Source organism: Lissotriton vulgaris, chromosome 2_1 (genome assembly GCF_964263255.1).
Source record: "Lissotriton vulgaris chromosome 2_1, aLisVul1.2, whole genome shotgun sequence".
Lineage (NCBI taxonomy): Eukaryota > Metazoa > Chordata > Amphibia > Caudata > Salamandridae > Lissotriton > Lissotriton vulgaris.
Window position 1 is genome coordinate 1,687,318,036 of NC_141687.1, and position 15,865 is coordinate 1,687,333,900.

A 15,865-nucleotide genomic window follows, 5' to 3' on the forward strand; every position below is an offset into this window, starting at 1 on the left:
ACGAGCGCCGCTCAGAAGGAACGGACGAGCGGCGCACTGAAGGAACTGACTAGCAGCGCTCATTGTGACAGGATTCCCGGAACAGACACGCTACGCCCTGTCAGGAACACAGTTAGAATTTGGCAGCTATTGACGTCTGAGGCACAGCACAGGATGTCCGTCCGGATACGGCCGAGGAAAATGAATGATCTGTTGGCCCACCTATTAACAGCACTTGAGCACACGCAGTTAGAAATTGGAGCCAATGGACGTCCGAGGCACAGCACAGGATGTCCGTCGGGACACGGCCGAGGAAAATGAAGGATCTGTTGGCCCACCGAGGAACAGCACTTCAGCACACGCGGGCCCTCACAGATCTTGAAGGACAAGAAGCACTGCAGTTTATGATGCGGGCTCACACAGGGCACATCAATGACCTCACAGGAACAGTGCGAAGACAACCTGCATGACTCCCCAGACTCCGCGATGGGTGGTTGACAAGGATAGCGCTGGGTACTTTGAAACAGAGATGACCAAGAAGATCTCTCCCCCAATGACAACACCAACACCACCACCCTCGCTGACCCCCAGCCGTACTCACGCTTCCCACGGCTCCCGGTCAGCTGAGGTGGGGACAGCGCTTCCCAATATCTTCACCTCCGCAGATGCCAGCACGATCGTCACAAGGTACTAGGCACCGAAGATTGCTCAGCATACACCCCACTTCAACAGGGGAGGATCTTATCCTGCGAAGTACTCAAACTCTTTCAACTGGAAGCAGATGGAGAGAGGACACAAAGGGGGGGGGGGGGGGGGGGGTGACAGAAAGGCCCCCTACGCCGGTTTCGTCGTCGCCAGTGTTGTAATAAAGATTTGAAGCGGAAGTAAGAAGTAGTAGTCTTTATTCTGTCACCCACCCTCCAGACTGCCTGGGGGAACTCAACATTCCAAAGCAGACTCCAGTGGAACACACCAACAGGTAAGGGTACAGGGGGTGGGCGGAATGTACCACTATAATTACCTAAAAGTGAAGAAGATACAACAGTAAGTATATATAGATTAAAGATATTGATAGAGGTACAGGATGAGAAATAGGGTAGTACATTGGATATGCTTTTTCAGGAGAAAGGTGTTATTCAAATACGTTTTTTTCAAATTCTGTTTTGTTTGTGAAATCTAAAGTACCATTGAGCATTTTTAGGTAATTCTTTTTGGAGACTTTATGTCTGAACGGTGTGGTAAGCCTATAACACCGAATCACAGCCACCCACAAACTTTGGTTTCTTAAACAGCAAGTAATATTATTTCCCCACAGTAAAAATAATTTGCCGTGGGGGTTGGTCATCAGTGTCGATGAGGAGTATGGGGTTCTAGAAATTTTTCCGGAGGTGATCCTCGAGCCTAAGAAATGTTGACCGGGGTCTCGGCATCGAAAAGTTTGAAGACCTCTGCCATAAGGAGATTGAGAAATCAGCAAGCACACCCAGAGATGATTAGAGCTCAGAAGCATCTCAGGACACTCTCAGGGGAAATCTACAGTTGCACCCGGAAATGAATAGGGCTCACTGTCAATTTCAGTCACCACACTATTAGGCGCCTCACTGCACAAGAAACTAACATGGTAAAGTACCAAGACGTTGTGGTTAACCTCAGATGTAGCATCTCATCTTAAAGAATTTGGCAGAAAATGTGTCTGCAGCACAAAGAGGTGATGACAATAAAGAAACCTGTTCAGTCTTTATTAAGGCCACAAGACATCTTTGGTCTGAAAACCACATGCATCCTTGATGCTATTTCACTATATGTGAAAAGCACTCAAAGTGGGAAAGTGTTTCTGAATGTCGAGGCAGAGAGTGTTAAGAAACAACTTAGGGTGTTGCTACTTTCAATAGGAGTTGGGTGAGGCAGTCCATGGAGAAGGACTATTGCATCTCGTAGTTCAGATCTGAAGTAGTCATGTAGAATTGGCACTCTCATGACCTCTCAAGTAGAATCCAGGGCCCGAATAGGTCTCTCTGGCTGGGACAATGCTAGAGAGTTTCACCATGGCTCAGCCCATCTCTTCTTCGATCGGCTGTGTTTGAACATCCACCTTCTTAGGAGCAATATAGGAGCCCATTCCGGCAGCTCGTTCAGCCTCTGCCTGTGTGTATGGCTCCTCCCTCAGTTTCTTCAATCTGAAACCACAAGGAGAAAAAAGTGTAAAGTTAAAACCCCATACTACCACATACTAACCTCTGCAATTTAACTCAAGAGGGTAGCACCACTCCCATCACAGGCTGACCCCTTCTGAAAATTACTCGAGAGATGCATGACTCACATCGGAAACCGACTCTTTCCGCCACATTGCAAAACTCACCAAGTCCTGGCACGTATTGCCCACTGCCACCAACTTGCAAAAAAGATGGCTTATTCCTACCACACAGCATCTGCCTCTGCCTCTGCCAAACCCAACTCACTAGTAGTCTTTCTTTGCTAGTAACACAGGGTGGTCTTTGTTAACTAACCACATCACTCATATCATTCACTGACTTCTGCTACCGAACTCAACAAGAGATGTAAACCCTCCACTGCCAATCCAACTCAAAGAGGAGTACAACAGAACTTCTATCTTTCCAGAGAAGATCATTTACTCCAATGTTTTTTTACCTTTTCTTATGGACTTTCGTCTTGAAGTGGTCTTTCATGCTCTTAAGATCCACAAAGTATCTCCTAGAAAAAGAGGACAAACAGAGTATCCACATTAACATAGATGGTAGAGGTGTAAGAAAATCAAGACAGATATGTGCACTTGGGCCCAGAAGTTCCCAAAATCTCAGCTACAGATGTGTTCTTCTGGGCCCCAGTGTAGCTCTGTGTTCCAGAGACAGATGTGAACTCATAACACACATGCACGTACCTGACACACAGACAGAAGCTAAGAGCCATTCAGGGTGTGATTACATACACACACCCCGCCCTCAATCTAATCCCAATTATGGTTTACCTAAAAGGTTTGACAGAGCCATCTACCCCACCCCCTTTTTTTTTTTTAGAAAAACCTGACACAGGGGCTCTATAAATAGACACATAGGTAGCTTTGTCTGTCATTGCTTGAGTGGAACATTGACACAGGGTCAAGCAGGTCGGTCGCTTCATTAAGAGTTTCTCCTCAATGAAATACAAAATCTCCCGTTTGATTTCTCGAATTTAGTAACTTCCTCCTATGGCTTGGTACTGGAGCAAATCTAACCATGCTTTAGGTCTCACCTAGAGAGAGCTTCAGCAGTTTGTTGGCAACACAACTAGAGTATCGAAAATAGACTTCCAGTAGGATTTCGGTCAGCCCCTTGCTCAGGATTTGATGGCTTCCTCACCCATGATAGGTACCTGCTTCTGGCCTTCCTCCTAATTCTTTAGGTTTGTCCTGCTGAATGAGATTTTGACCTCTGTGTTTTTGACCTGATGATGGATCCTTTCACTGCCAATGTTAGACCTTGCATTGTAGTGCATAAGGGACTACTTTCTCTCCCTCTGATTTTAGGTCTTGCCTAGGCAGCACATGTGCTGTCTCTTAGAGACATGTGGTATCTACAATATGGGCTTCAAGCACTGCTCATCTTTTTCGTTCATCCCTCTTACTGTCTTCTGTTTGGTGAACATCGCTTCATTTGCCGTGCGTGATCTTTCCTCGCAGTAGCCGCACTATCTTGTTTACTTTAGGTGCTCTGTTAATATTTTAATTCAGTCTTTCCCCACTTGTTTTTCTCTCTGCTACTGCTTTCGCCTCCCACTCACGATTTCTCTGTGTGCGGTCATCTTCGCCCCACCCAGTACTTGCTTGTTTAGCTATGTTACTCTTTTTAACACATATACAGTCAGTTTCCAGTGAACTGCCCACAGGCTTCCAGAGTCTTTCGAGTATCCCGCCCACGTGTCAAGGATCCCTATCAAAAGGTGAATGGGGGAGGGGGTTGTATCACCAAGATATTTGTTCAAGCTTTTGATTCGATGAGCCGGTTCCATTGCGGTATACAGCGCGTTGCTTACGTTAACATTTTGGAGATGGAAGCAGATATAACGCCCTCCCCCCTTAGCTCTTGCCATAGTCCCGTCTTACCAATTCCTGGCATTCCTGAGCTTCAGAAAGATGGGCCAAGACCGGAGAAGACTACTTGTAACAGTACACCATCCCCTCTATTTATAGTAGTGCTGCAGCAAGCCATGCTCTGGGCCTGGAGCTTCACAAGCTGTTCTCTCTCGCTGGGCAGATGCCTCATCCACCCTGTCCATCCAAGTGCTGTTGTACTCCAGCAACTTCCATTCCCTGTGCACAGGTGCACGTCCACACAATCGCACCCGATGTCACCCCCTTTCAAACGATGCAGACGGCACTTAACCTGCTCTCTTCCCTGCACAAACTAGACCATTATGCCCCTACCTCTCTAAAACACAGCCCCAGCCATGTGCACTGCTCCCCATCGTTCGCTCTACACACCGCACCTATTTTCACTCCCTATGAAGCACAACCTTCACTCAGTCACATCTGCACAATAACTGGACCCTTCCTCAGCATCCCCACCATGCCCCAGTTGTCTATTTCCATACACACTCCACCCACTGTTTCGCTGCACTCTGTACCTCGTTTTACACTGCTCCAACTCAATCTCCATACACCCTACTCGTTTTAAATTACAGTGTACCAATTGCAGGCAAATATGTTTGCCCCTTTTGGTTCCCCACATTCATGGAGACCTGTTTCTGTTTCTAAAATATCAGTTTCCTGAGGTACTTTTTCTGGCGAGACTGACACGAGTCATTAAAAGAGGGTGCGAGAAGGGTTCAAAACTAGGCCTGGGCGGTAAATTCCGTTCCGTTCGAGGAATTTGGGTAATTTCGTGTTCCGCGAAGAACGCGAAATTGCCCGAAATTCTGCATTCCGCGACTTCGCATAATTTGCTTGTTCGCGTTCTTAAAGTACGCGCTCGTGAGATATATCCCGCCCAAGCACGCAAACAGCAATTGCGAACAGGAAAAAAGCATCACAAACAAGCAATTCCGTGTGTTCGCTGAGATTTTGTACCGTTTCGCGGAGATTTGCGTAACACATTTACGCAAATTCCGCCCACTCCTATTCAAAACTCAAGACCACTTATAAGTTACTTTTCTGAAAACTGCAGAGAGGGCTAATCTTTTCCCAGGGACACACACACAAATGGTCAAGAGCTGACTTGGGAGACACTCTAGGGTTCACCAACTAGCTTATGATGTCGCTGAATGTACTGATACAGAACAAAATAAATGTTGACCTCGTGCAGTGACATTTTGTACCAACATTTGCCCTGTCCGAGCCAGATGTATAAAAAACATGTTTCGGTTGGTAGGTAGAAATGTTATGTTTATTGAAAAGATTTTGCAGCTTGATTCTTGGATTCTGGGGGTGCACATCACCTGTTTGTCCCTTTGCCTCAACAAATGGTTCCTGCTGGAGGAAATTCCCTTTATGGGTTTGTGGACATGTGTCAAGTGATTTAAAATAACAGTAAATTCTACCCTACCCCACTCTCCATCGTCTTCCTGACCACTCCCTCCCCCGCTCTTCGTCCTCTTGCTGACTTTTCCTGCCCCTCCCCCCACTTCATCCATTCCTTGCTGACCCCTTCCAGCCTCCTCCTGCTGTCCCTCGTTTCGTCTGATGTTCTCCCATTGCACTGCGCATGCTTGTTTATTATTCATGCTGTACAGCAGGGCCAATAGTTTGCAACGTGCTACTGACTTTGCCAATAATTTTTTTACAAGCGTCCCAAGTAAAGTGCTCACCACACTTCAGTGTGCATAGAATGGTGCGGCCCTGCTTAGGTTTTCGCTGACCTTTGTCCCTTATCACAACCCTCCCTGAAATATGCCACTCAAAACAAACTTGCCACCATCCCAGCCTCACTCAAGTACCAAGGAGGCAGATTCTGTTGTGTGCAGGGCTCGTCACTTTGGAACACCTAACTACCTGCTCATCAGAGACCTGCCCTCCCTGCCTCTTTTCCCCCCCTCACAATCAACCCCAGTCAGATCGCCTCACAGCCAAACATGCTTTATTTAACCACTCTACAGGGTGCATCTTTTCGCTACCCCCACCTCAGAAACGTGCAAGCACTTCTCCTTCCATTCCTTTTTATTTTTTGCATTGTTATATAGCGCGAATGAAGGTATCAAAACGCATTACATGAGCACGCGATCCATTACAGACATTTGCCCAGTGAGGGATAATGTGCTGCATGGCTAAGCACTTCTAAGTTCCCAAAGGTGAGACCTATCGGCTATGTCAATGATGGTTTTCATCCTATGCTCCTCCTTTCTTGTTCCCTCATTGTCCTAGAGATCCTGTAGACATTGTCCTAGAGATCCTGTAGACATTCTGGTGATTCTTTTACTTTTGCCTTGGACCTGTCCCGCCCATGTTGATTTTCCAGGACACTCCAGCAAAGGTGCTGTTTTAGTTCAGGAGCCATGGTGATGAACCAATTAATTATTTTGAGAAATACAACCGAGGAGTTGTACCATGCAGGCCAGCCAGCTTCCCAACTGACAAAGCATTTCCATAAGACATGTAGGCCAGCAGGTTTTCAGTGTTCTTTATAATTACATCATCGTTTTCCCTCAATTTACTTTAAAAATCAACAAAACTATAAAATAATTTCAACAGCATAAACAACTACACATGAAACGCAATACTAATCGTGGAGCACAGAAGTACATCCCTGAAAATCAATAACATCAAGGTCATGCACATACATTAGTTTTGGTGTCCCAACTTGTCCCATTGTCATACAATATCAGCCTCTTGTTAATTATGCTGACCTCACAAGACATTTTAGCCTTGACTGCTACCTTCACCATTTTCTTTCCTTCCATCAGTTGTATCTACGCCATGCAGTAGTCTGACTCTCCCCCACTCCTGCAATTAAAATGGCGTCTTTCAATGAAGGATTGCTTCCCACCCATAATCTCTCTTGCATTTCTTCCTCGAACATTGGACAACTCGTTAGTCATTTATGGACTCATCAATTATTTCCCAAACACCTTATGTATATGCTTTGATACCCTCACGGGTGATAAGCCGAGCTCTACAGATCCCAATTGTTTGATTGATTATGGCAAGCTACCACAATCTGGCTACAAATTAATCTACTGACTTGTTTGGACACTGTAGTTGGGTGTACAACATGTGGTTTCATAGCAGGGTTAACTGACTTCACACATCTTGCCTCAAATCTTTACTTTTTAACATCAGCTGTGACTCATACCTAAAGGAACATATTTAAAGACATGCTTGCCCAACGTGCTTCATAACAATGCTTTTTCTCTACTCACTGAGAAGTTTCTACTATCTAAGGCTTCTACATCATTTTCAATAATCTCTATCCATTCTTCCTACTCAATAGAGTTGGACCGGACAGCAAAAAAATACATTGGGTAACAATAATTACACAATAACCATCCACAGCCATTACAGTTCAGTTCATACAATGGGAGTTTTTAATGACACTTGATCTAAAATGCTTGCGGTTCACAAAAGATAAAATCCATTGAGTCTTCTACGTAGAAAACAAATTCAGTCAACATGTTCATTAAAGTCACATAGTGCCGCAACATAAACCTTCTCAATTCATTACGTTTCAGAATAAAATGTTCTATTACATATAAAACCGTCTCCCAATCTTGTGGCTATATGTACTTCTGATTTTGTCTTTCATGAAGTCTGTGGTCCTTGGCAAACAAATGGTCTATTTCCTTAACCACACATTGAAATATAGCCTATATAAAAGCACACTGCTGCCCAAACGTGGGTTTAAATAGGGGGCAAGGTACAGCAGGGTGATAGCACCAATGTGTCATAGTGCCGACGAATAGATGGAGGCCTTGCCCTCCCCTAAAGAGATAGTTATATCCTCCAGACTCAGTTTGGTACAACTGAAAATACTCCATAGAGTCTACCTCACTGGGCATGCGCTAGTGCGCATGGGTAATAGGACTGATCCGGGGTGCTTGCGGAGATGTGGGAAGGAGGGCACCTACGCACACATTATCTGGGAATGCGTACATATGCAGAACTATTAGTTGGGGTTGATTAGGTGTATGGAAGAGGTCAGGGCTGTCACAATCGAACCCAATATAAAGCTGTGCCTCTTGAATATATGGGGTCCCACAGATCTAAGCAGCAGAGAGAAACTGTGGGTGATGTTTGGGACTATGATCGCAAAGCGGAACATTGCCAAAAGATGGGGTGCTCAAGCGTTACCAACTATTGTAGAATGACAGAGCGACATGGATTGGTGCATGCTGATTGAGCGGACAATTTATGAGTCAAGAGGGTGTCCTAAAAAGTGGTCGCAGGTATGGGGAAAGTGGAATGCTTACAGGGTGGGGTGGGGGGGGGGGGGGGAGGGAGGGGGGGTCTATGTGAGCCTTCGAGGGTGGACCATGCCCTGGACCTCGGGGAGAGAGGGTAAATGCGATTTGGTGGGTCACTGCATGTTAATGTACAAACCGTGGGTGGGGGTTGACTTATGTTGCATACATGCTCCATAATGACAATGATTATGCACTAACTTTAAGTGACAAGTTGTTATCAATAAAAAGATATTTAAAAAAATTAGTTTCAAGAATGTGCAGTTAGCTCCACCTAGTTTCTGCCAAATGCAAACACTCAGGTTTTTCTTTCACTTTTTCTGGCTCTGCATCACGGCTCCGGTGAACTGCAGCAATGTGTACAGTGGAATCTGAGTGGAAAGATGGCAGCAGGTTGCAGTGCGAGGGCAGTCAGCACGTGGAACACTCAGAAAAGTGCTGCACTGGAGAGGTGCTTGAGCTCAACAGCTCACACTGATAAGATGGATCTTAACCTGATCATGGGGAGCTTGTAATATGCCCAATAGGGCCCAATGACTTAAACATTCTAACCTTGGGAATTAGAGCCATAGCTGATTCGATTATACTTTCGTACAATTAATCCATGTGAGATGGAGTCTTGTGATCAGTTGCCCCTTTCTCACTCAGTTAATTCCTCTTCATATCTGTGGGATTACTTTTCCGCCACCACCACGATTATGTCTTGCTAAACTGATTGTATCCGATTATCCCCAAATTGATATGAAGTACTTCAGGAGCCATATGATGAAACAAGAAGGTTTATTGAGAAACACAAGCCTGTGGTGGTATCATGGAGGCCATTAAGCTTCCTAAGTGCCAAAGAAGCACCTCTACAAGGAGAATAGTTACATAAGGCATGAAATCCCACAGGATTCCAATTTTCTGCTAGAGCTGTTCTACAAGACCTCTGTGTCACAGTGCCTTGTCCTAAGTATAGCACATCTTCCTGATGGTTCCTTAAACCTTCATCCTATGTACAGCTTTATTATGGATTTTTTTGAATGCCCACAGCCGAATGTGTGTGCTTTTGGGCTCTACATAACTCTTCTCGATGCTGCAGCATTACAACTCTTAGGCTTGCTGAGGCTCCCCTCTCCAAAGCTTGCTTGCTCTGTGGCTCCCTTACACCGGTGGCCATCTTGGTTGAGGAGGAACCACTTTTTGACCAATTAGTTTGCTGGCATCCTCCTGCTTGCTCGAGAACAAATGCCAAATTTGCATTGTTGAAGCACCCGGACATGGATTTGTGAACTTCAAGAAGTCGGATTCAACTCACTTTTAGGTGGAGTTGCTTCGTTTCTCTGGAGACAGAAAAACTCAGTGAGTTCACACTTTGTGGTGAGAAACTTCGCCACATCAAAAAGCAATTTTGGCAGACTACAGACCAGAAACAGCTATCCTTTGAGGGACTGACTCTACATGATAGGGACTGACTTTACATGATAGGTCTCTTATTATCACAAACCCAAGAGATTTTTAAGGACGGCTCCACTACAGGACTCAAAGTTTTAAAAAAGTCTTGACTTTTAAGAAGGTTTAATCTATTGGGATTTCACATCTCTGGCTCAGGACTATTTTGAGGGAGTAACTGCTGATGGTCGAACACCACCAAAGACAGGAATGGCAAGGGCATTTTTAGGTCCAGTCTCCATCTGATCCTTCAGCTGGAGGAGAGTATACTGGGTTGGAGTACTAACCTGCAAGGATCCACAAAAGGTGGATACTGGCCTTTAATGTTGTTTATCATTCACAGCCCACGAGAAACCTATTCGCCCACTCGCTATGGTGAGTCAGATTTTATCAAGGGAAGCTATTTTTAGGGCCTACTTGCCCAGACTGTCGAGAGAGCTCCTAACAAAGAACCAGTGTTCTGAAAGTGAATGAGCAATAAATATGCCTTTAAATCTTGTTTTGATCTTTTTTTATTTATTTTATTTTTCATCCAACCAGTAGTTACATTCTTGAAACAGCACAATTGCTATGCAGTAGCTTTACATATCATATGGGAGTACAACCTTTATCATGTACATATAATTTATCATGTAGCAGCTTCTGATACACGGCAGATGGCAACCTAACTGCCAAAGCACCTCTCCCCCACGTGGTTTTCTACATCACATCATATATATTTGTCTGAAGTGTATTTTCACTTATCACTTATGTATGTAAATAGTATGGTCATGTAGGTCAGACTGTGGTTTCGGGCTCCAATGTTGTCTAAGTACTGCACAAATGGTTCCCAGAAATCTCTGGGCCTCGAGGCTTGTGGAATTTTTGTTCTGCATAAGTCTCTAACGTTACCTTACAATAGGTCATGTCCGCTATCCAGTCTTTAAGTCTAGGGGGTCCCTTGCTCTCCCATCGGATAGCTATGAGTCTCTTAGCAAGTAATAATGCGTCCGCTAGAAATTTCCTACGCCTAGCATATTTAAGTTTTCTAACTCCTAGTATACACACTAAGGGAGTGTTGGGAACCTGCTCCGATAACATCTCAGTGAGAGTATTGTAGTAATCTCATTTAGAATGTTCTCTAGTCTTGTTATGTTTCCTCTGTCTGCCTACATTCTATATGTGGGAGTTGGACAGAGAGAGAGTTGCTTCTGTGCTCTGTGGATGTATAAGCTGTTTCCTGCAATACATTTATTTTTCATTCAGAACATCTCCATCTAATTACTTCACAATTTTGGCGACGTTTGGGACTTTCATAAAGCACCTACAATTTGGAGTTTCAAAAAGGATTTACAAAGGAGATTTTTTTTGTTTTTTTTTTTTTAATGGAACAGCGTTCACTTCTCTCCGAACCATTTCAAGATTTTGTGTATTAATGACTCTTGCAAAGGACTTTCCATTAAATCTGTGCCACAATTGCATTTCTCTATGACCATTTATTTTTAATGTTTTTGGATGTTTGATCTGGTGCCCTTGGAATGACCTGGAGCCCTTGGATTTTCTATCCTTCATCTAAGTTAACCTGTGTGCTCGAGCGCTGCTACTAAACTGTTAACTTATTAAAGAATAACAGTCTTACCTCGAGCGTGAAGACTCCTGGCAACGCGGCTTCAAAGAGATTCTGTGTGTCATTGTGCTCTGTCTATTCTGACTCTTTCTGGCACAGTGACGTCTCATGCTGCTTTGATGATTACATCGCGTTAAGGCGCAGTGCAACGTAGGACGCAGGACGTAATCTTTTTGCAACCATTTTGTTGTGTTTGTCTCTACGGCAACCACTTCTTCTCTTCTGCAAGTTGATCTGCAAGACGTTTTCCAGATTCTCTGTCTATCGTTCTGTTTCCAGCCCACTTTATGACTTTCAAACAACTTTTGGAAGCATTTTGACCATCGGTGACTACGTTTTTTTTCTTTAGATTATTATTTTTAACTAGTGTGAATTTCCAGCATTACTATTGTGACATCGGTGACTACTTCTTTTATTTTAGCTTATTATTTTGTTCCATCTCATTTAATCTGTATAACCAATGTTTATTTTTCCAATTCCTTAATGTCAATTTTGTTTTAAAGTTTAATATGTCGAATATTACTGCTCCCCCACACTTTCTACCTGTCGCTGGTGAGCCATAAATGGAGTGGGATTTGTGGTACCCAATGTTTTTGGCATATGTCGATGTTTTAGAAGAGGATGGCTGTTCCCCTAAAAGAAAGTTGGCACTGCTTAAAAATTGTCTGGGGGGTCAGGTTTAAAGGAGTTAGCAAATCTTCCTCCTATCGATGGTTCTGGCGACATTAATTTTTTTGAGGTCACTGTTAAACGAGAATTAGGTTCGGCAGAAAAATGAACACGGTCATGAAAAGGTTTAAGTTTTATTCGAGAGCTCAGAAGGAGGATGAGTCCATTGAGAATTATGTGGCCGCTTTACGCACTTTAGCTAGCTCTTGTGCGTTTGAAACAATCAACTTTGAACAAGTTTTGAGAGACCAAATTATGATGAGAACCAAGAGTAAAAAAATTCAGGAACGTTTGTGGATGGGGACTTAATATCGCTAAGGGAATTGAACAATCTCAAATTTTCGTTAGTGAGATCAGTGGACAGGTTGTTAAAAGCAAAGATGTTATTCCTGAAGTAGCCATCGTTAAGGATTATTCTAATCCTAAAAAGCCTTTTATTGTTTCTAAAAAGGGGGGTTTTGCTAAAGAAAATAAGCCATTTTTTAAGAAAACCCAAATTGTTTGTTATAGGTGTGGTGGCAATGACCACGTTGGAAGTTACAAGGGATGTCCTGCGTGGAATAACATTTGTATCAAATGTAAAAAATCTGGTCATTTTAACAAAATGTGCAGATCCTTCCAAAAGGTAAATTTGGTGTCGTTTGAGGGTAGCGAAGCAGATCAGGCACAAGTTTCAGAAATAAATAGCTTGTTGTGTGTCGGCGACACCAAGTGCAAGGGTTTTCCCAGCGATAAAATTCTGGTTAATGGGAAGGAAATTTCTATGTTGATTGACTCTTGTGCTTGGTATAGCATTATTGGCAGAAACATTTTTGATAAGTTTTGGAATACCACAAAACTTTTTCCTCCTGATATACAACCTGGTGGTTACTCAGGTTACAAAATCAATCTTGATGGATTCATGTGGGCTGACTTTAAATTTGAAGACAGAACAACTAGGGGTAAGGTCTATGTTGCAACTAGAGGAGCATCATTTCTGGGTTGGCCTCACCAGCAAGAAATGGGCATCAAACTTGACCCCAATGCTTCCCCTCCTGTCTACATTATTTCTCATGAAAATGATGTTTGTTTGTAAAATAAGAACTACATTTCCTTTAATTTTCACTGATAAGTTGGGCGAGTTTGTTAATTTTAAGCACAAGATTGTCCTTAAGGAGGGTGCTGTTCCTGTACGACACAGAGTTAGGAATGTACCCTTAGCGTATCGCGGAAAACTGAAATCAATTTTATCTGATTTAGTATCTAAGAAAATTATTGAACCTGTAGAGTCTTCCCCTTGGGTTTCGCCAGTAGTTTTGTCGCTTAAAGGCAATGGCGAACTTAGTTTATGTATCGACCTTCGCAGTTTAAATAAGGAAATTTGGAGTGATAGGCACCCCTTGCCTCACATTCACGAACTAATTTCCACACTTTCTGGGGCGCGTGTGTTCTCCACAATAGATCTAGCCAGTGCCTATCACCAAGTCCTTTTACATGATGATTCCAAATTTCTTACACCTTTATTACACCTGTGGGCATGTTTCAGTATCGCCGCATGCCATTCGGTTTAGCTAGTGCAGCATCTGTTTTTCAGAGACTTATGAAGGAAGTTCTAGAGGTTTGTGATGGTGCCATTGCTTTTCAAGATGATATCCTGATCTTTGGTGAAGACTTTGAGCATCATGATAAGAATTTAGAGAAGGTTCTTCAACGCGTACAAGAAAAAGGGTTATCTCTGAAATTTTCTAAATGTAAATTTAGACGCGATAAGGTGGAAAATTTGGGACAGGAAATTTCGTCACAAGGTATTAAGCCTAAATTCAACCACATTAGAAGTATTTCTAATGCTCCTGCTCCACTTACTAAGGAGCAACTTGTGTCATTTTTAGGCCTCACAGAATTTTATAGCAAATTTGTGCAAGATTACTCCACTAAGGTTCATCCTTTAAGATCTTTATTGAAGAAAAATGTAAAGTTTGTGTGGAACAATGAGCAACAACTTGCTTTTGATTTGCTTAAGAAGGAGATTGTCAATGCCCCGTTTTTGAGACCCTTTGAGGTCGGCAAAGATTGTATTGTGTCAGTGGACGCCAGCAATGTTGGTTAACGGTCTGTGTTGATGCAGAGGAATTCAGGAGATTAATATGTTGTTTCCTATGCATCAAGAACCCTACGGGGTGCTGAATATAATTATTCCACCATCGAAAAGGAATTGCTGGCGTGTACTTGGGCCGTTCAACACTTTCGGCAATTTTTGTGGGGTACCAAATTTCGCTTGAGAATGGATCATAAACCTTTAATCAATATGTTGGCTGCTGGTGGGGGGGGGGGGGGGGGGGGGGGGGAGGGGGGGGGGAGACTTTGACTGCTCGTTTGGCTCGTAAATTGCAAGAGTTTCAGTGTGAAGTTGAATATGTTCCCGGACGTCTTAATGTGCATGCTGATTGTATGTCTCGTTTGCCCTTGTCGGATTCCTTTGATGTTTCTTTCGTTGGTTCCGACATGGATGTAGTGTTTTCTATTGAAGATGTTAATAGTGAAGCTTCCAAATCTCCTTCTGTGGTTATTTCTGAAACTGAATGGAAAACAGCCATGTGTGATGGCAGTATCTTGTCTGATATTGTGAAGTTTATGCAATTGGGTTGGCCTGAAGAACGTAAGTTATCTGGCGATGTGTCTACTTTTTGGAAAGTAAGAGATGAATTGATGTTTGATCAAGGGTTTTTAACTTGTGGTGACAAAATAGTTCCTCCATTTAAACTGAGAGAGAAAATTGTCTCTATGGCTCATGAGGGACATTTGGGTATGTCTAGCACCAAAAGGCGCATTAGAGAATTCTATTGGTGGCCTGGAGTTGATTGCATGGTTGACAAATGGGTCTGGTCATGTCCTACTTGTTTCCATAGTGACAAGTCGGCGAAGCCTTTAGTTGTGGGTATTTCTCCTGTTGAATTTGTTTCTACTCCATGGAAAAAACTTGGTGTTGATATCGTTGGTCCACTCAATTTATCTCCCAACAGGGATATTTTTGCTTTAGTGTTGATTGATTATTTCTCTAAGTGGCCTGAGTTGAAGCTTGTGGATAAAATTGGGTCAGCGCAAGTTATTGAATTTTTGGATGAGGTTTTTTGTAGGGAAGGTATTCCTGCAGAAATTGTTTCTGACAATGGTCCTCAGTTTATAAGTAAAGAGTTTGTTCCTTTTCTCGAGGTGTGGAGTAGTACATAAGAGGGTATCTAATTAAAACCCTCAGGCCAATGGCCAAATAGAACGCTTCAACAGAGTCATTAAAGAGTCTATTCAACTTGCTATTAGAAGTGGTTTAGATTGGAAAAAGTCCCTATGTCCAACTTTGTTGTCGTATCGCACTTCTCCCAATTCTGTTACTGGCTTATCTCCATTTGAGATGTTGCGTGGTAGGAAGCCAGGTTCGAAATTGTTACCCTGGTGGATTAAAAGTAAAATCCCATATGATTCTTTGCTTGACTCTTCAAAAATCAGAAATAAAGTGGTGGAGTATCAGAGTAAAATGAGAGGAATTTCCCGTGGGTCTTCTGCCAGTTGTTCCAAAATTAAGGTGGGCGATTTGGTTAGAGTTCAATTTGGTGGTGTTTATGGTAATAAGTGGGCTAAATGGTCTGATCCATGCAAAGTGGTGGAAGTTTTTAGTAAGGCTGTACGGGTTGAAGGAGGTAAGATTTGGAATTTTAGACTTATTTCTTTATGTAAAACTGGATATCCTAAGTTGTTTCCACACTCTGTTTCTCCTAAACCTTATGACGATCAGGATAACTGTGCGGCTTTGCTGGACACATT

General features: G+C 43.2%; 1 protein-coding gene across 1 annotated transcript in view; it reads right to left on the bottom strand.

Annotated features, from left to right (window-relative positions):
* Positions 1 to 1,704: 1,704 nt before the first annotated feature.
* Positions 1,705 to 15,865, bottom strand: part of ZNF593 (zinc finger protein 593) — a 61,108-nt gene continuing 46,947 nt past the window's right edge. The window contains exons 3-4 of the mRNA XM_086957653.1: positions 2,629 to 2,691; positions 1,705 to 2,156 (exon numbers count right to left, since the gene is read on the bottom strand). Of these exons, the coding sequence (XP_086813779.1) occupies positions 2,030 to 2,156; positions 2,629 to 2,691 (190 nt within the window). The 3' untranslated portion in view covers positions 1,705 to 2,029. The remainder of the gene's footprint in view (positions 2,157 to 2,628; positions 2,692 to 15,865) is intronic.